At 37.6% G+C, this 20388-nt stretch overlaps 2 protein-coding genes across 2 annotated transcripts; both read left to right on the top strand.

Annotated features, from left to right (window-relative positions):
* Positions 1-7308: 7308 nt before the first annotated feature.
* LOC116264618 (calcium-binding protein KIC-like) lies at positions 7309-8385 on the top strand. Its single transcript, XM_031644944.2, has one exon. The coding sequence runs from the start codon at positions 7878-7880 to the stop codon at positions 8220-8222; it is 345 nt and encodes a 114-aa protein (XP_031500804.1). The 5' UTR covers positions 7309-7877; the 3' UTR covers positions 8223-8385.
* A 7956-nt stretch (positions 8386-16341) lies between these two features.
* Positions 16342-19593, top strand: LOC116263505 (probable NAD(P)H dehydrogenase (quinone) FQR1-like 1). The gene is made up of 4 exons (XM_031643235.2): positions 16342-16430; positions 18526-18619; positions 18703-18965; positions 19100-19593. Exons 1-4 carry the CDS (start codon positions 16408-16410, stop codon positions 19329-19331), a joined length of 612 nt encoding a protein of 203 aa, XP_031499095.1. The 5' UTR covers positions 16342-16407; the 3' UTR covers positions 19332-19593.
* Positions 19594-20388: the final 795 nt, after the last annotated feature.

Raw genomic sequence — 20388 nt, 5'->3', positions numbered from 1 at the left:
TTTCGATCACAATGGCTACCGATTCGTCATTATGAAGAGTATTTCATCTTTTACAAAGAGTTCTATCGATTCAAAATCGCTTATCAAACCTTGTCCTACGATTGTGTTTATGTTTGATAATATGAGATCTGTCGATGTTGATTTTAAATCTCCGTTATAGAGATTAGATTTACAGGTTAAATAAACAGTGGATCTTTCAATTGAGGATCCCAAATCTGTATTATTTTGTAAAAACAACAGATTTATGGTATGAGGGCGACTGCCTGATCACAAGTCCATGGTTTTGAAATATGTGAGAGTCTGGGATCTCAAAAAAGGTTATGAAACATTTAGGAGTCGTTTGACATTCAGAATAACATGTGAGTGTTTCATGAATCTGTCATAAAATTGAGGTAGATTCAAAACACTAGTTCAAGTGTTTTATGAAACTTTAGTTTGAAAGTAGATTCATGAAACACAAATGTTATGTTTCTAATGTTTGCGGCTTTTTTGTCTAATCTGGTTGTGACTGTTTTAGTGACCTTCCTATTCTTCCACGGGAAGAACGCCTGCGGGTGTAAATGGGTTGGATATATCAAGTTAGAGATTTGATTTTATATTCGTTTAGCCAGATTCGATAAAAAAACAATTTGGATCTTATTGGATACAGTTGCGAAATCGAATATGAATTCAGATATGATATCTGACTGGAATGTGATAAAGATCTGAATCAATTCCATGTCAATGTCAGATCAGATCTTATATTAGTCCAATCTAAATTCGGCCTTAAAATAATATGATTAGGATCCAGTTATGTAAACTCATAATTGAATTTGTTATAGACTGAATCCGATCAAAATCTGTAAGCCATTTACATCCCCAAATCCATCCCAAGTAGGGAGACTTGGCCACTTAAGTGTAAACTCGTGGGCGATTCCTTGGCTGGCTTTAGGTAAGAAAATGAATGGATGGTGTTCAAGTAGTTGAGTCCAATCAAGGCGAAGTCAGAAATTTTTTGTGAGGAGGGCTGAATTAAAGTTTACAAATTTTGACACGGGCCGAAATATTAATTTTTAAAATTTTTATAAAAGACAAAAGAAAATCTAAATTTTTTTTTTAAAAAAAATTGTCGACTTGATAACGCCTAGAATAGGGGACCGTCGTAGAGAGGCAGGCACTCTTTTGCAAACCTGTTTCTTAACTGAGGGCCATTTATAATTATTTAAACGTTAAGCGGCCTTTTGTAAATCATTCAATTGTTAAGCGGCCGTACATTTACAATGTATTCGGAAACTTATACGGGGAAGCCACTGTGAGTTGGAAAATATTCAAAAACACATCCCATAATGATAATTAAAGAAGATCCCACCCCCACTTTCCAATATTCTTAAAAGGACACCTGAGTTTTTTCCTTCATATTTGAAAAGGTCAACATACAAGTTTATTTTTATCAACTCCGCCGTTAAACACGTAATATGACATATATGCTTATCTTCTGTAGTGTTGGATTTCTCTATGAGACAGAAAGACATTCACGTATATTGCTCTTGGCTAATTTTTTAACATTGATAAAAGAAGAAGAGGACATCGATCGGTTGACTAATTTTGATTAAAAAAAAAAGAACTTCTGGTCAGCAACATAAAAGTTCCAGCTCGTTGTTTGTTCTTTTCCTTTAAATTACCATGCTTTCTAGATGAGGGGTCACTACAATAGTATATGCAACAACCAGAACTGACCCTCTGACGCAAATTTAAGAATATAGAGTTCCATGAATTTGCATCATTCTTTCGGGCAAATATTACTATTCTTTATACCAAACAATCCCGAGGAATGTTGGGGGTAGGGTGTATAGTTACTCCATTCAAATTTGAGAGTAGGGGGTAGGGTGTATAGTTACTCCATTCAAATTTGAGAGTAATGTACCAATTGTTTGTAGTCCAGAGAAATAGTGCCCACAAGAATGAAACTGATGATCAGCTTTCATCAGCCTGACCCCTAAGAGTGGACAATAGGTAGAGCAAGTAAAAGTGCCGCATTTGATTAGAAAGACATTGTGTTTTTGTGACACATGATCATTAGTTGAATACATGTTTAAAGAACACCATGATCTTGCTTCAAGAAACACCATGTGACTATGCATGTTTTATTAAATAAGAACATTACATTTTTGAAGCACGTATTTTAGGAATGTAATGTCCTTCTTAGAATCATATAAGCTCAGATTGAGCTCCCAAATTCATGCACTAACGAAATTCTTTCTTAAGCTCAATAAGAAGCAAAAATGATTCTAAACATGATGAGAGCGTTTGTACACCAGCTGCCTAATACGAAACGTCCCCATCACGTGATATGTATTCAAAGAGTCTTGCTTGGGATGTGGTTTAAGACTTCAATTTCCTTAGCTGACATTTGGTCCTTAAAGATGGCTGCCGTCTCCATTCAGTCTATGGTGCATATAAATAAGAAACTTTCATATGAAGAAGATAGCATATTGTGACCAATTTTTGAACGTAAACAACAAGTGGACGCTAGCTCTAGGTAACTCAATTTATGAATAGCAAAAGGGTGTTATTGGCAACCCATTTCTCACCTCTAGGCAATAATGAAATTTATGGCGACCTCTCTCTCTATTTTTCCTACTACCTTGTTTACATTTGCCTCATGTTATCGTACTACTTTTTGTTGGTGTATGAAACTTGATCCATACTGGACATTCTTATGTAAGGGCATTTATGTTATTTTGTACAAATGCGAGTTTTCCTAATCCTTATGTTGTGAGGGGGGGCGCCGTTTCTTTTTTGTCTTCTCTTTGAGAGTGTCTATGTTCATCTGAGAGTGAATAATGAAAGATCTGTGCGACCGTAGATGTAGGAGATTATTGCTCCGAACCACGTAAATCTTTGTCTTCTTCCTTGTTGCTTCTAACCCCCTCTTGAGAGTGCGAGAGGAGAGTTTTGTGTGTTGTTCCTAACACTTTTAGGCCAGCTGTTCCATGGCTCCTTTATCGTGCCCTTTGGTTCTCAGGCCCTTCACTTCGTGCCATGGTTTTTCAGTGTCTTCTTTGTTTCTTTATTGTGGAGTCAAGGTACCATCTTTTTGTTCACTGTCGTTTCTTTTGTCAATTACAGCCCCCGCCTGGTCTTCCCTCCCTCATACACTCCTATCTCCCTTCTCTATGATTTCTTTTCACATTCACCTTTAGTCAGCCGTGGTTGGCATTTTACCAGTGGTTTTGACTCATTTGTTGTTGGTGGCCGGTTTGGGAAGAGCGTAACAATATCATGTTCGTTGGATGTATTGTGAAGGCAGATGTTCACATTGGCCTTCGCATTGGTCACAGGATGACTTCCGCCTTTGACTCACTTAGTGTGTCTTCCTCGTCTTGTTTTTTGATTCATATGTTCTGATTTCTGTTTCTCCATGTTTTTTGCATTTGCTTTCTTTGTTAGTTTTCTTTTTTGCTACTTTTACCTTTCTCTTTTTTTTTTACTTTTTGTTTGGTGACGCCTTGTCACTGTTTTTGTCTTGAATGAATTCCCGTTTTGTTGCCCTCTCTTTTTCTTTCTGTCTATCTCTCTAAACTCAGTATTTATTAGATAAGATTTTATATCTCGTTTTTTCTAACAAAGTTAGTTAATTTAAGGGTGCAGAAGATGAGTATGAAAATTAAAGTAAAAAACTAAGAAAAATAAAAAATAGAGAGAAGGAAAGGGAAGAAAGAGATAGTAGGTACGTATTGTAGCTGTTAGACAATGTTTTTTTTCTAGTTTATTATATATACATGTTTGGTTTTAATTTGTTTACGCAGCAAAATAATGCACTCATGTCCTCCAGACATTAGACCAAATATGGATCGCCAGTTATCTAACAGCATAAAATAATAAGGCGTGCCTGTAGTTTGATAGATGAGAAAAAACAGCGGACAAGCATTATTAATTTATTATATATGAATATCATTATTGTAATTAAATAAAACTGCAATTGGTCTGAACTAAGAGGCTTTCACCAATTCTGATGTTCATATTCCAACCAAAATAGCTACAAATACAATCAGTTGTTCTGATCCTTATTCGAAATATTTACAGCTCCAATTAGGTAGAAAAGTGGAAACTCTTTTCCGCGACAAAAGTTTATCCGCGAGTTAAGAATTCCTATACCACCGCAATCAAACACAAGCTAAATTTCCACCTTCAAAATTTATCTCTATTCTAATCGATATGATGAATCTATGTTTACCCTCGAACCGGAAATAAGTTACCAAAGTAAATAATTGCCCGTGGGAAGTTTCATCTGCAACCAAACACCCTTCCTGGGTTGAAAAAATTAAGACCAAGAAGACTACTTAAAGAGAAGCAATAGAAAATGCTCTGTAAAACTGAAATTTTCAGAAAAACTTTTCCCGTCCTCTGATAATAGGATGCAGGGGTGAGATAATCTTTCCCTCAGAAATATCCGACGTTCATAATTCAACGATCGCCAGGCTGATGTCATTTTGTTCATACGGAAGATGACATGATCATCTTATTTCTGATCCCAAAAGCCAATAATAATATGAAGTTTAATGAGTTACATTTAAACACATTTGATGTCGTACTTTCTTCAACCTCCTAATTCATATCTAATCCAAAGACCGTCGTGTTTGATTACTTGGTCTAAGAAATTCTGGGTAACCTGAAAATGATCTTGGATATGCTTAACAATTGGTTCTCCAAAGATTTTCCTACAATTTTTTCAGTTTTTTAATTGATTTTTTTATTTGTAAAAACGAAAAAGACAAGGGTTAGATAATTAGTCCCGTCAGCATGTTGGTCTGCATCTTCCAGGAAGGATACCAGCATTTAGTGGCATCAGGTTTTGGGCCGGTCAATTAAAACCAAAAAATTAAATTAATAAATATGGAAAATTCAAGTTTCGGTCCTACTTTTTTTCTTAATAATCTAATGGAGGGCTTCAATTCCTTGATTGCTTGATACAAGCGTCTTATTTAATGCAATTGGCAATATAAAATAAGAAAAAACTCATTTTATAAGCCATTCTAACATTTAAACTTTAGGTTACGAAAAGAAGTAGTCAAAATTCGGATGGCCACTTGAAATGGTTCGAAAATCTTGTTGGGTAGTTGAACATATTCAAAATTCAACTGCAGGTAAGTTGATTCAAAAAATTGCCATAAACTTTTCATTTTCTTATGAGTAGACTTTGCCTTTTCCAATCTGAAACAAAGAGAAAGATAGAATCTGAAAACATGAAAGAAGAAAAAGAAAGGAAAAGTTCAACTCTTTCCAGATTTTGACTGTCAAACCCGATTTCTTCGTGGAGCAGCATTCAGAAAACATGTGCTCTTATCCGGAAATTCAGAAAAATTTCCGTTGAAGTTCTGTTCTTTTCTACTTTATTCCATTTTCATATGTGAAATGAAAATTCCCAAAGAAATTACGTTGGAACCTTCCAACCGGCAAGGAAAGCGTCTTTGATCTCATAATTTAATTGAAGCTGGACAAGAGTCCGAAATCCAGATCCAGAATTAAGAAAGGGCAATAAATGGTCGTAAACCTTTCGTTCTCGCCGAGATCAAGTAACGGGACTTGAATCGTACACTTCTTGGTATCCAAGTATCGTTTTAGCTTTTGGATATTAAAGTAATATCAAATCCTTGACGGATCGGATTTAACCCGATTATGCGGGTCGCCCCAATTTTTTACCCAAGCTTGCAGGGTGAAATTTGGCAAGAAGTGATGCTTTTCAACAGAGACGTTTGACGAATGAAAGTATCCAAAGGTCAAGCTCCGGTAGCCAGATGATGATCCCACTTCAGTGTGAATGTGGGGAAATACAGTTTATTGTGGTGTGAGAACTTGACTGATTACTTTAGAATGAGCAAACTTTACTTAAAGAAAGACCCAAAGGTTTTTCTGTTTTTTATGCTTTGGGATCTTTCGTTACATTGCGACACCTTTCAACTCGGATGTCGTGATCTCTCCTTTTACAATACAAGGGAGTAGCACCCACAAAAATTACACGGGTGAATTGTCTTTTATACGCCCACCTGTCCGATATCTAATGGTGAAAAAAATATGATCACAACATCACCTGTTCCTACATTGGAAAAAAAAAATATCACCCTACAATCTTCGTTTTGAAGATGTCAAAAACCAAGGGGTAGAGCCAAGGTGGGGCCCGCATGGGCCCTTGCCCCACCTCAATTTTTTCTTTTAAAATTTACATGTAAATTTTAGAAATTTTCATTTTACTATATAAAAATTTTTTGAAAAATGATATTTCGGCCCTAACCAAAATTTAAAAACTTTAATTTAGTACATTTCATGAAAAATTACTTAGAACCCCTCTCACAAACCTGAAATCTTGCTTAAGGCATATGAATAAATTTTTGGACCTTGGAACATAATTGGCAAACCGTGACTTGAACTTGGATCAGCTGACAGTTAGGTCACCAGCTCAGTGAGTTGATTCGGCGACTCAGCAGGCTAGGTCATAAAATCATAAAAGCTTTTTTTTTTCTATAAATGGATGAAGGTAAGTTTGTTGGGGGCTTCATGTTTGAATTCTTCCTCATCAAACTAAATAACATGAAATACGAGCCTTTGTGTGTACATTTAGTAAAATTAGGAATTAAATGTCTAACAGGACAATAACTCCGCGTGAATCCAACCTAAATGTGCACTTATTTCCCAATGTTTTTATTACCAAATTATTGAGAAAAAACCTAAATACAAGTTTACAACAGACAAAACCACTTTCAAACCATAAGATTTGGATGTATATTTCACAATTTTTAAAATAACAAACTTTTCATCAACACGAGTAGAGTAAAAAAAAACATGAAATTAATTGATAACCTGCCAAGTCAGGTGATTCCTAAATGGGACCTAGAAAATAAACTATCATAGTCAATTTTAAGGGTGGGCATTGGGCCGGGCCTGTCGGGCGTGTGAGCCTGGCCCGATAGCCCAGGTCTTGGCCTGGGCTCGGCCTGGGCCAAATCCGATTGGGCCGGCCCGACCCGGGGGTGGCCCGGCCTGACCCGGCGGCGCCGGGCCCGCCGCCCAGGCCTAGTCAATTCGGATGACTCACGAGTCCGATGGACGAGTTTGCCAACTATGCTGGTTGGGTTCTTTCGGGCGACCAGTTATGTCTTGGCTCAGTTGAATCCAGTCATCATCCCCTTAACAGTCAAATTCAAAGCCGTGTGGCGTGTACAATGCAAACTGGAACACGCTGATCACCTGCGATTGGTAAAGCAAGGTTGGTCTACAGAAGATGTAATTTTACACCTCCACGGAAAAGTTCCGATCTATCCACATCAAAGCACCTTCTGTGAGCTCTAAGTGAAACTACTTGAAAAGAATTCAAGTTGAACAACATCAGAGTTGAGTACTCATGGTGTTCATTCCTTGTGAAACAGGCCACTCCATTCTAGGTCGTACTGTAATAAGTTTTCCATGGAAAAGCAGGTGCTGCCGTATCAGAGGCACTCTAAATTTTTTCCTTTTCGAACAAGAGTATCCCTCCGACTGCCCATTTGTTTATGCCCCAAGGAAGAAATGGTCAATGGCAGCACGTCAATCTCTGACAAAGACTCTTCGGCCCAATGGAAATTTCTCTTCGCCTTGCTGCCGTCAAGGAAAATCCCTTTCTCGTATAAACATTGCGTTTAAGAATTGTGGAAGTCGTCAATTGCCGACTTCTTCCTCTTCTCTCTTTCTCTGTGTAGTTTCCTTGGAATCATCACCAATGGATGCAGTTTCCTTCTACCATCGATTCGTTTCTGTCTTTCCTCCTTCCTCTATAAGAGTCGAGCAGGGTTGATGCCTTCTCCTTCCCAACAGAAACCACAAGAATCTCCCCTCTTCAGAACGAGAGGCGTCTTAATCCCAAAATGGTTCAAGATTTTGAGGATTTCCTGCCTCGGCTGGCGGAGAAGTTGGGGGCAGAGGGCCTGATGAGCGAGCTCTGCAACGGCTTCAGGATGCTTATGGATCCAACGACAATGCTGATCACCTGCGACAGCCTGAAGAGGAATGCGGCGGCGCTGGGGCTGACGGGGATGAGCGATGAGGAGGCGGCGGCGATGGTGAGGGTGGGGGACTTGGACGGCGATGGTGCTCTCAATCAGATGGAGTTCTGCGTGCTCATGGTCAGATTGAGCCCAGGGTTGATGGAGCGGTCGTGGAGCTTCTTACAGGAATCGCTGAGCTCGAGATCGGATCAGTTTCAGAAGTAGCTCTCTCTGTATCTCTCTGTTTTTGTGCCTGTGGATACTCTCACGATTCCTTCCCTTCTCTTCTACCATCACATTTCTCTTCTACCATTACATTAGTTTCGTTTCACATTCTATTGAGTTAAAAAAAAATATATAATAATAATAATAGTGATTTCCTTTTTAATTTTTCTTTTTTCTCCTATCTCCTGCCCAGCGCACATTAAAACCCCAAGGCCATTTCCTTGCCCTCAGTCTAGGGTAGGGGTGAACAAAGGAGCTTGATTCGTTCTCGTTAACGAGTTTGAGCCGAGTCATTTGCTTAATGAGTCGAGTTTGAGTTCATGAGTCGACTTGTTAAAATAATCAAGTTGAGTTCGAGCTATCCTCGACCTGAGTCAATATATTCAAACGAGTTTGTAGAGCCTTAATCAAGTCGATATATTCAAACGAGTTTACTAGTTTGTCGAGCTCAACACGTAACGATGAATATCAATTATATTCAAATGAGTTTGTCGAGCCTTAATCGAGCTCGAACTCCAACTCAACACATAAAGATTAATATTAGTTCTATTTAAATGAGTTTGTCGAGCCTTAATAGAGTTGAAGTCGAGCTCATCATGTAACTGCCGAGTCGAGCTTGAACTGCTTTTGTCAAGCTATTCTCGAGCGAGCTCAAGGTTTCATCAGTCGAGCCAAGCTCGAGCCGACTAAACTCGGGCTCGACTCGACTCTGTATTCACCCCTAGCCCTCACTATGCCCCTCTAGAGGGAAAGTGATTGGGTTTAGTGTTATTATTACCACAGTCTATCCAATCGATAGATATGTGGCATCCAACGGAATTGGTGCATATGTCATGACACGGGTTTTCCTTTCAAATGCATCAACTTTTTGTGCTGCAAAAAAAAAAAAAAAAAAGTTACTGATCTGCTTCTTAAAATACAGCAAAAGCGACACTCTGAAGCACCAAAAGCAGACCTTTTACTTTACCGAGACAAGTTGTTAGAAAGCTTCAACTTTTTAGGGTGGTCGCAGAAACGATATTAGGGTGATAATGGTTTTTCTTTTCAAATTAATCTAAGTTAGTCTTGGTTCATCCCTTGGGTACTGTGAGATGCATTCCCAGAAGGCAGTAGAAATTGGATCTGAATCGGGTTTGGTGGATTAGAAATTCGGAAGTAATCAAACCAGTTTCAAACCAAAAGGCATTAGAAGTCAGATCCGAATCGGGGGTTTGGTAGTTGATATCAATCTGCAAAACCAATTGGAGGCCGACACCGATACTGACCCGATCGAGCTGTCAGACTGATTAATTAGAATTTGGACAATAATAGGTTTTAATGTTGAAATTTCACTATGAAATGATAAGTTTTATTGCTTCTCCTCAGGGGTTAATTCAAGTCCTGGATCTCCCGGTTTACTTGTGTAAGAGATGCTGGGTTCAGAAATTGATACTAAGATCCAAATACGCATATAAATGGTTTGGACTCCATATTTGAATTTGGATGTCGTCCTGGTTCAAACTGAATACTAATCAATTAGATTTTAGATTTGGCTTTATTTTGTATAACATGTCAAAATCAGATACGGCTAAAATTGATTAAAGTGCATCTAGGGATGTCAAGAGATCGGATTCGGAGCAGATATATCATTAATCATATCCATTTTTTCGGATATTCACATGTTTGGATTCATATTTGAATTTGAATAAAGAAAAGTCATGTCTGAATCAGAATCCAAAACCCAAATTTACAATCCAAATCCGATCCGAATCTGAATTTTGAACCAGATTTTACCAATTTTAAAAATTTAATAGCATTATATACTAGATATTTGTCTAAAAATGAATCCAATCTGAATATGTATCTAAATCCAATGGGATATTTATGTATATCCGATCTGATCGGATGTCATTTATTAAATCTAAATCCGATCTGATTTCTTAATCAAATATTAATTTTTTTCATATATGATTTTTTCGTCAAATATCTGATTCAAATCAGATACATTGACATTCGTAAGTGCAACCTTTTAAATAACATATTTTTTAGTAATTTATTTATTGGATTCACTGCTAAGATTGGATTCCTATGTGTATGATACTGTGGGCACTTAGACCGGTGAGCTACTTCCTTACTGCCATCTTAGTCAAAAGCTAGAACTACTATCAGCCTTTTCCAAAGGCAGCACCATCACAATATTGGCCTTTTTATTGAGTAGTAAGATGAAATACTCATCGAAGAAGAAATTTAATTTCTTACATATGCATATGGAAAACAACATCGCGAAGCCTTGTGTTTAAATGAAATGCTTTGGATACTGATTCAACGACCTAGCTGAATCGACTCAGAATAAGCAAAGAAACTTAGGAACTTATTTCTTTAAAAAAATGCATGGAAAACATATAAAAAGTCAAATTAAAAGTAAAAGAATTGTCAAAATATTGATAAAAGCTTTTTAAAAACAACAGATTGCATTCCTTAATTTTCCATTGGATAAGACTGGTTTCTGCGAATTCAATTCGAGTCGAATTGGCTCATGGAGGCCCAATCATGCAAATTATGCCAAAATTGGCCTTAGACCATTTGGATGTCACATTCTCGAGTTAGGAACTACTCATCCTTAAAAAGAAAAAAAAAAAAAAAAACCCGAGGGATGGTAGTGTACTGGACGCAAGGTGGTCCACCCTTTATAGGGACTCATGTTCAAATCCTAAAATGATCAATGTCAGTCCCGGTGTGATTTTCCACTTAAGCAATAAGAAACCTGCTTTTAATATTTTTGTTTTTAATGCTGAATTTGAGTAATCTAAACAGGTGTTAAAGCACATTCTTAAGTATAAATTGGAAAACATCAATTTATCCTGATCATGCAAAAACAATGTCAAGGCCCGTCTCAGTTTCACACCTACTTTGAACTAGTGTTTGAATGTTAGTAAAAGAGGGTAAATTAACTTCAATACAGTTGCCGTGGTGAACCTACCTAATGGTTTGATGATCCAATACGAACGATTTGTGATGAATCGGGTTCGAATTTAAGTATGAGTGTGAGGAGACAGTGTTGTATAATATATGTTGTTATAATATTTTCCTATGCAATACAATTATTCAAGTATGTTGTATACATTATTAACTAAATTCTAATAATAATATATACATGCCTATTATGTTATATATATAACAAATTAAAAATAATAATAATAAAATACCCTCGCTGCACCGCCGCACCTAAATTTTTTGGAATGTGCCGCTCCGTCAGACACCCCTGGTGACATAGGTGAGGAGAGAGTGTTGCTTTGTACATTTCATGGGGTTTGTCCTTGGTTTGCTTTAAACTTTGCCTAAAAAATAATATCAAAAACTCAAAAAGCCAAAGATATGCAAACATGACTGGTGTACCTGTCAAATGACATTGCGTTCCACATGCTCTAACAGGAAATATAATAAAGCATCAGATAATGACAACATCATCAATAACTGAACTTCCATATCTTTTGCTTGATAAGCAACTCATGGCACTTCGTATAAGAGTCTAAAAGAGCAGAAAATATGTCAAATGAATATGCTGATATGCAAAAATTTAGGATACAAGAGTCTAAAAGAGCAGAAAATATGTCAAATGAATATACTGATATGCAAAAATTTAGGATATAAGAGTCTGAAAGAGCAGAAAATATGTCAAATGAATATGTTGATATGCAAACATTTAGGATATAAGAGTCTGAAAGAACAGAAAATATGTCAAATGAATATGTTGATATGCAAAAACTTAGGATATAAGAGTCTAAAAGAGCAGAAAATATGTCAAATGAATATGTTGATATGCAAAAACTTAGGATATAAGAGTCTAAAAGAGCAGAAAATATGTCAAATGAATATGTTGATATGCAAAAATATAGGATATTTTCATCTTATGCATGATTTTAGACATAAAGAAACATCCGAAATGCGGCTGGGAATGACAGCTGCATTGACAGCCTTCAACCCCTTGGCTAGGTGGTTAAAGGTCTTGTCCAAGAATTATTAAACCCGTGATTGTAGACAAGATAAGAAATACAATTTACTACAAACGAATGAGAGGAATGCCTCCATAGGCAACAAAACTAGCAAACATCACTGGATTACCAAACCCATATTTCGTTTACTTTTGGAAACATGGCTTTCCTTTCCAGTGGCAAGACTAATGATGACTGCATTATGAAGAGAATCATTAAAAAAAAAAAAAGAGTATGTAGGGATATTAATATATTTGATTTGAATTGCATATTTGGTCGAATCTTTTTGTGAAAAAACAGATAGGAGAAAAAAAGTATAATATCTGACTTATAAATCTCATTGAATTTAGATTTAAAAAATGACATCTGACTCGAATCCGGATGCACATAAATATCTAGTGGAACCCTACGTCCATCACCCTATGTTTTGAAAATAGTTTGGATTCAGTTCAAAATTTTTGTTGGGATTCAAATGCGAATGTAAAAATTACATTACAATTGGATTTGAATTCCGATTTAATTTTTATTAATTTATATTCGAATCTGAATTGAAATCCTAGTATACTAGTATATGAATATCTAAAAAAGTGTATACGATTAAGAATATATTTATTCGAATCTGATCTATTGACATCCCTTGAAACTTTAGAATAAAAGGAGAATCTTTGAGGGTCAAAAATCGGCTGTCCTTGCCCGTTGTCTTGATCGGTAACACTTGGCCCATATAAGAGTACTGCTTGTATCAATTAGTGCTAAGGAGGTTGGTAGAGTTTCGACTGCTAACCTCATGAAACCTGTGCTAGCTTGTCAAAACCAAGGATTTGTGATACAAAGACGAAGGCATGTGACAACAGACCCACTCTTCCATTCAAACACTGGATTCTGGGGAAAGAAATAACAAAACAAATCAACAATAGCAATAAATCACAATCATACAAGGATAAAAAAAAATGAACTCTTTTATTATCATTAGCAACCACTTAAAGTTGGATTAAAACACTAATTCAAATAGAGCCAACTCAAGCTTGACTCCAACTTGATCTTGTAAGCTCGACTCGTTTTTTTTTTTAAAGTCGAACTCGATATTGGGTTAACACTTGAGTAATAAACTAATTAAAGTTCGAGGTACATGAGCTCGGCTTGTTTAAACTCGACCTCACTGTGTCTTCCTTGTTTGCTAATTTTTATGGATAATATTGGTAATTTTTTATGATTTTAACATTTGTTTTGTGTTTTTAAAATAATATGAATCAAGGAACGCAGGGTTAAAACTCGAGTTCAAACTGGGTTTATCGAGTCAAGCGCCTCCCCATCAAACTGGAGTTGAGCTTGAACCCAACAATACCTGACTTCAGGTTTAGCTCATTCTGACTGACTGTGGTCGTTGTACATCCCTATCAGTGTTCCAATCCATGATGTGACAATTGACAAGTTAAAGTCATGTAAATGTTCGTCCTTCCCTTTGTTTCAAACTGATAGGAAGGATTTGGTCGGTCGCCCATCCACAGTCTGAATGCGTGGTTGGGAAGATCCACGAGTCGGCTCGCGACTCGGCCAACTGGGCTCGGTTTGACTTTTAATGATTGGATGTGTTGTATAGACCAGCTCCATTAGACCCAAGTCACCACTGCCTCAATGTCTAAAAAATCGTTACTTATATATTTAATGCATCATACACAAAACATATGTAACTCTAAAAAATTCTTTTGCTAATTAGAAGTAACAGCTCCTTTTTGTTTTGTTTTTATAAATATACAAACATATGTAGCTGGTTGGGCAGAGAGGCAGTGGAAGATCGCATCCTTGTTTCGATTCCTGTAAACGTTATGTTCTTGGGGTTATATGAAATATACCAATTTGCACTCAAACTCGATGCATGCGAGAAAAACTTGGAGGGGAACGGGTTTTGTACTTCTCATCATTTCTGCTAAGAAACTTGTTTAAAGAAAAATGTTAATTAATAAAAAAAAAGAAAAAAAACCTTTCTCTTGCTATATTAAGACTTAAGACTTAAGTGAACTTATGATTACTCTATTCAATTCAACTCATTCAAAGTAGTACACATCACTCTTTTTGTAGTTAAAGCACTGATAGTGTTAGTAGAAAACCAACTGATTCAAACCTCACCAACTATACAAAACCTTTAAAGTAAAAAAGAAAAAAAAAAAAAAAAACTTTCTAACATTAAAGAGTGATTGAATAGTGAACCTTTTAACACTTTTTGCCCAGGGGAGGGCAGGCCGACAGTTTAGCTTTTAGATTTTGGTAGAACTAAATTAAATTTAAATCCAAAAAATACACGACGTAATTAAAAAATTATATTTTTTTTAATATAAATCTTTTTTTATTGACCATGGTGGCCATGGCTAAGCGGCCCCCTCTATACGTGCCCTACTTGGTTAAGTCTTATCTTAGCCGTCTCCTGAATATTCTGATTCGGGAAATTTCTCCATTATCAAAAGTCCGGCCGGCCTTTGCTTACGTACATCGCTTTCTCTCTTAAATTTCAAAGGTCAGACTATCGCAAGGCACGGTCGTCACGCTTAGCTCAACTCGACGTCAATGCCTGAGCTGAATCGAACGGCTCAAAAGTTCGCCTTCGCCGTGTCCGGATCAAGATGAACGACTCAGAAAAGTCCGAACCTTGAGCGCCGGCCTTTGAAGCCAAGACAAGTCAGGCTCGCCCCACCCAGAATCCGTTGGGACAAACAAACCTTGGACAAGTCGTGTTCTGAAGTTTATTCTGGATCGCGGATTCATGCGGTGACGTGTAGGTTCAAACACGGCGTGAGGATGGGACAAAAACCGGGAATTCAAACTTGTAAATGCGAACATGGATTTGACGGTTCAAATCTAAATTTGAAAAGTCGAACGATGTGGTTCCGCAAACTATTCGGTCCGCTAGAGAAACAAGATTCCGTTAATAATTACTTTCAAATTAATGCGGCTTAGAATTACGTATGTAAATCCCATAGACATCCGATTTTAATGGATATTTGGACTGCAACGCTGTAGCAATTGGGTCCTTATAAAGAAATTAGATTTGCTCAATGGTTAACGCATGCATTGATGGTCGCTCTGTCAGAACCCCTTATAATTTTTTATCTTTGATTTTTTCGATATTAATCGTTAAAAAAGAAACAAGGAGCGAAAGTTGTGATATTAATATTAAACAACTAAAATGTCATTTTTTTTCCTTTTTATCAACAATTCATGTGCATTACTTCAGTATTCTAGATTGTTCCTCGTAAATCTAACACTAACAGATATATATATAAGACCTAACATATTGCTAATTATGTTAAGAAATCAGTTATTCAACTCGTAACCTTGTTTATTTGGGAGGTATTAAAAGGAAATATCGGATGGAGCTCTCCTGCAAGAATGTACCAGAGGGGCATAAGCCCCCTTGATATTCAAAAGATTGAAGAGTACATGTATAACTCTTTTAATATTTGTACAAAACTTGATTAGGTTTTCTAAGGGAGTGTTTATTTCACAGGGCATATCCGAGATCCATGGTGATATGAGATTCCCTGGAGTTAAAAAGGTTGAACACCCCTCCCTCCTTGTCCTCAAATCCACAGTTTTTTTTTATATGTAAGGTGAATTTTAAACTAAGAATCTTTCAAAACACACATTTACATTTTAATGCAGCATCGAATGTAATATTTGAGACTATCAAACACAACCTAACCAAAAATTTCTAATTTTATTTTTTAGTTCAGCTGGTGCCCACTTTATTTTGATGATGGATTATTTATTCTGATTGTTATGCATTGGCAATATAATTTTTCTTTTCAAATATAAGTTCGAATTTGAATTTAAATTCATTTAAGTAATTTCCAATTAGTTGAATATGGATGATAGCTGAAAGTCCAAGTTGTTAGACGGCCGTAGATAATTACTGGACGTAGTGGTTGGGCTTACTTTTATCATATTTGATGTAACTTATCGGGAAAAAAACGTTAAGCGACAGAAATTGATAAAGAGATGACGCGATCCTCAGAGAGAGGTTACGAAGTAATGGCGTCATTAAACGAGCAAATGACGAAGATAGCCTCAGGCTTTAAGCAAATGCAGGTCAGAGCGTGCAGGCTGATGGTTGGTTATAAATGTCCCTTCCTCCCTCCCTCCCTCCCATCGCACGGTACTTGCTTTCGCTCTCACTTGGTTTTGGACGAGAAGAAGAAGGAGCCCTCACACGTCCTCCAATGGCGACGAAGGTTTACATTGTGTAAGCGTTTCAGTTGCTCTTCCTCTTCGTGCTTCGTCATCATAATCGTCTTCTGCTTTCTCTTCTCGCCCGTTCGGGTAGCTTCGGACGAGCTTTCGGCTGAGTTTTGCTGGGTTTTTGTGGACTACTTGAGGAGTTTTCGGAGATTTTCAATCTGACGCTCCGAGATGTAGATTTTCAGGGATTCTATTGTTTTCGGACGAGTTTCAATGGTTTTTCGTTTAGTAGCGAACGTTTCAGAACATTTCTTAACGAGTGGGATTCTTTTCGTTCAAGATTCCCTACATATTTCCATTTCTCTCGTTTGAATTTGGTTTTCCTATCTGATCCTTTTGCAATCAAACTTTTTTGAGCTCTTTCTTGAGTTCTTGTTCCCAGTCCGTGTGGGGTGGACCTTGACAGCCCTTTTTTCGTTGAGGAATGATCTTCCCTAACCTGTTCATCTGTGAAGCTTTTGTTAGTTGAATGCTTTGAATCCTAAGACGCGCCTAATAGGAAGAGGGGCATCTCGATTGCAGTTCGAAACCAATGTTTGCCGTGTTCTTTGGACGCCTCTATCTTCTCGTTTTTCCTGGTCGTAATTCTGAATTGCATCCCAACCAGTGCTACTCCCTCGCCTTCGTTGCTTCATTTAACTAAATAATTGAGAAGCTGTACCTTTCCGACTTGTTGGCATTCCACTTATTGGTTTGCCAAATGTCTTTCCAGAATTCTTGGTGAAAATTGGACACATATGCTTTTATGGTTCTTTCAGCTTTCGCATCACATGTAGCTTTGTCTTCTTTTCCAATGATAACTAATCTGCTGACGTCAATTTCATGGAGGGATTAAAGGCTGTATAAACAGTGCTCTTCTTTTTTGCTTTTTCTTTATTATGTCTTCTCCTTCCCGTATGTTCATTTGAATTTGACTAATATCAATACTGGAGGGGAGGGTAGCCGATTCACTTTTCTCTGTTTTCCTTTTCTGGCTTCTGTCTTCTCCTTTCGGGTGGGAATCGAGAAGTCCACTGTTTTTTTTTTTTTTTTTTCAGCGTTGACCGTTTTTGGCCACTGTAGAAAATATTTTGTCTTCCTGCAAGAAAAACAGAATTTATGTTTTTTTCATCCACATGCGTGAGAAGTGTGGATATAGCTTGGCCCCATCTATCATCTATCAGCTTGCCTTTTGTGGTCCGTCTAAGCGTATGATTTAAGCTTATACTTTAAAAATACAGATCTCATGAGTCTGAATTCGTTGAACCGGCGACTGATCCCCTATAGCATTTCCCCTGCTTTTTCTCGTCCATGTCTCTTGAAAGCTTTTAGGTCCCTTTTCAAACTTATCGTCTCCGCAACCTCAATTTGGAAATCGTAGCTGCACTGCTATGAAGTGACTGGAGGGCGGAGTCTTATTGACACGCCTAAGTCGCATGATCTTCAAAGCTTATCGGATCGTAAAACGTCTGTATATCATATCAAGTGTAAACGAGAAAATATACAGAACATGTTCACTTTTCCGCTATTTTTTTATTATGGAGATTACTCATATCAATAGAGCCATTGGCTGTCTTGTTTTCTTTACAAAGGAAGTCTTGTTTTCTTTACAAAGGAAGCAATTTCGTGACTGGCTCTTTGCCTCACATGTTCAGCTTCATGATAGCTACTAGCAGTGGCATGTTTCAACATAAGTTGGACTGATTTTGCATGCAGGGATAAGTTTCATGTCATCCGAGCACACTAGGTTTGCCGTGAAACTCAATAGATCATGTCTGCTCCTTCCCTCGAGGCTTCTACCATATGATGACGTAGTGAATTTTCCTTCTATACTTCAAGTTTATGGCAAAGATTGGCTATACACTTTGTGGTCCCACTGAAAGTTGGTTGCTGTAAAAGGTTTCTTGAGGAACTTAGCTGGTACTAATTCTTAGATGGAGATAGGCAGATAGCTGAAGCTATTGTGCTACGAATTTTTGCCTATACCCAATGATTTAATGGAAAATGTTGAATTGCAAGCAAGTTGCCCATGGATCCTAGTGGCTGAACTCAAGCCCTTGATAGTTATCAACAAGCTACTCAAAGGCACTGTGATGATGTGCTGTGTTATTGTCGTGTAGGTACTATTCTATGTATGGACATGTTCAGAAGCTTGCTGAAGAGATAAATAAGGGAGCTTCATCCGTAGAAGATGTGGAAGCCAAATTGTGGCAGGTACCTTCTTGTAGTCCAGAGTGAGGGTATGATTAATGTTGAGCAACTCGTTGTGACTAAATTGATCATTATTGTGTTTTCAGGTTCCAGAGACGCTTTCAGATGATATTCTTGCAAAAATGGGTGCACCGCCTAAAGGTGATGCGCCGATCATCACCCCCAAGGAACTTGCAGATGCTGATGCTCTCATATTCGGCTTCCCAACTAGATTTGGGATGATGGCAGCCCAATTCAAAGCTTTTCTTGATGCAACTGGCGGGCTATGGAGGACCCAGGAACTTGCAGGAAAGCCAGCAGGCATTTTCTTCAGCACCGGATCCCAGGGTGGTGGGCAAGAGACTACTGCGTACGTAGCATTTTTTCTGTTAAGCCGAACCCTCTTTACTTTTAGTGAAATGCTAATTTGAGTGATGCATGTCCTGGCGCTAACTTATTCGTTCAGCTGGCTTTCTTTTACATACTTTTGCCTTGATTATGCAGATTGACGGCCATAACGCAACTAGTCCACCATGGGATGTTATATGTCCCCATTGGATACACATTTGGAGCTGGCATGTTTGAGATGGAAAAGGTTAAAGGTGGCAGCCCTTATGGTGCAGGAACCTATGCTGGTGATGGTTCTAGGCAACCATCAGAGCTCGAACTAGAGCAGGCTTTTCACCAGGGCAAGTACATTGCTGGCATCGCAAAGAAGCTCAAGGCAGCTGCTTGATGTTCTCCCTGTTTGGAACTCCAAACATCTATTATTTGTTTCTTCATTCTGTGAAGGGCTATAGCTATTTTTCAAGGAATAAGATGACTTCCATTAGGGGTCTGTAACCCGGCATTGTCATCTGCGTAAAGAAGATAGTTTGCATTTTTAGTTGACAAATAAATGTTTGCTTTTTAGTGTGCTTGCCTTCCATGTGGGCCCAGTTGTATTTGCGAAAATGAAAGATGTTAAGGAATACAAGATTTATGTGGAGTATACCTAATGGATTGTGGAGAGTGGACTTTTGAGAATTGTATGTAAAAAGACAGGGCACTCACAGACAACATACAATAGCATCTACCCCAACTATGAGTGTGAGGGAATAGAAAAGGGACTCAAGGAAGGAAGAGCTCAAACGGAGGAGTTGATGTAAAGAATTTAACAATCATCATCTCTGGACTTAAATTTTAGAGAACTATAACGTATTCAAAGCCAAAAAAGAAAAAAAAATGTCGATGTTTGACGATTCCTGGTTAAGATCCTGATCCAAAAACCAAATAAGCATAAAAAATTCTAAATGTAAACCAATTGTCTCAAACAAAACCAAATTAGATCTGAATTAATCCGTATCAATGTCATTGCTTCTTCCTCTTCTTCTTCGTCTCAGATGCATGACAGATTTAAATGCAGCTCTGCATCGATGGATGCCAAAAATGAAAATTATCCAATTTTTCTGGATGGATGAAATCGGTTTGCTTCTCCCTGTTTCCATGGTTACCTTTTGTTCAACCAGAACAGAAAGATCACCTGACAAGTCCCTGCAATTGCCATTATCTGTCCCGCATTTAAATATCAAATTTCTATGTACTAAGTTCCAATAAACGGTTGTTAGTGGGAGATAGGCTCCCCACCTTCTTTTGCCAGTAAGTTGGAGAGAATTTACAAGAGACCAAAAAACAAGGGTTGCAGAGGATGAAAAACATCAGCCATCCACATCTGCTCATCATCTTACGCATCCATCTTCAGGGAGAATCCTTCATACTAATTCTATCCCATCAATTCCTAGTCCCTCCCACTG

The sequence above is a fragment of the Nymphaea colorata genome, chromosome 11, assembly GCF_008831285.2.
Source record: "Nymphaea colorata isolate Beijing-Zhang1983 chromosome 11, ASM883128v2, whole genome shotgun sequence".
NCBI classification, from domain to species: Eukaryota; Viridiplantae; Streptophyta; class Magnoliopsida; order Nymphaeales; family Nymphaeaceae; genus Nymphaea; species Nymphaea colorata.
Note: the sequence above shows the minus strand (reverse complement) of the source record. Positions and strands in the feature narration are given on the sequence as shown.

Bases quoted from the DNA above. Each gene is read 5' to 3' on its own strand.
- LOC116264618 (XM_031644944.2), top strand. From the start codon at position 7,878: ATGGTTCAAGATTTTGAGGATTTCCTGCCTCGGCTGGCGGAGAAGTTG.
- LOC116263505 (XM_031643235.2), top strand. From the start codon at position 16,408: ATGGCGACGAAGGTTTACATTGT. The intron at 16,431-18,525 runs GTAAGCGTTTCA...ATTGTCGTGTAG, and splicing joins GCGACGAAGGTTTACATTGT to GTACTATTCTATGTATGGAC. The intron at 18,966-19,099 runs GTACGTAGCATT...TTGATTATGCAG, and splicing joins GGTGGGCAAGAGACTACTGC to ATTGACGGCCATAACGCAAC.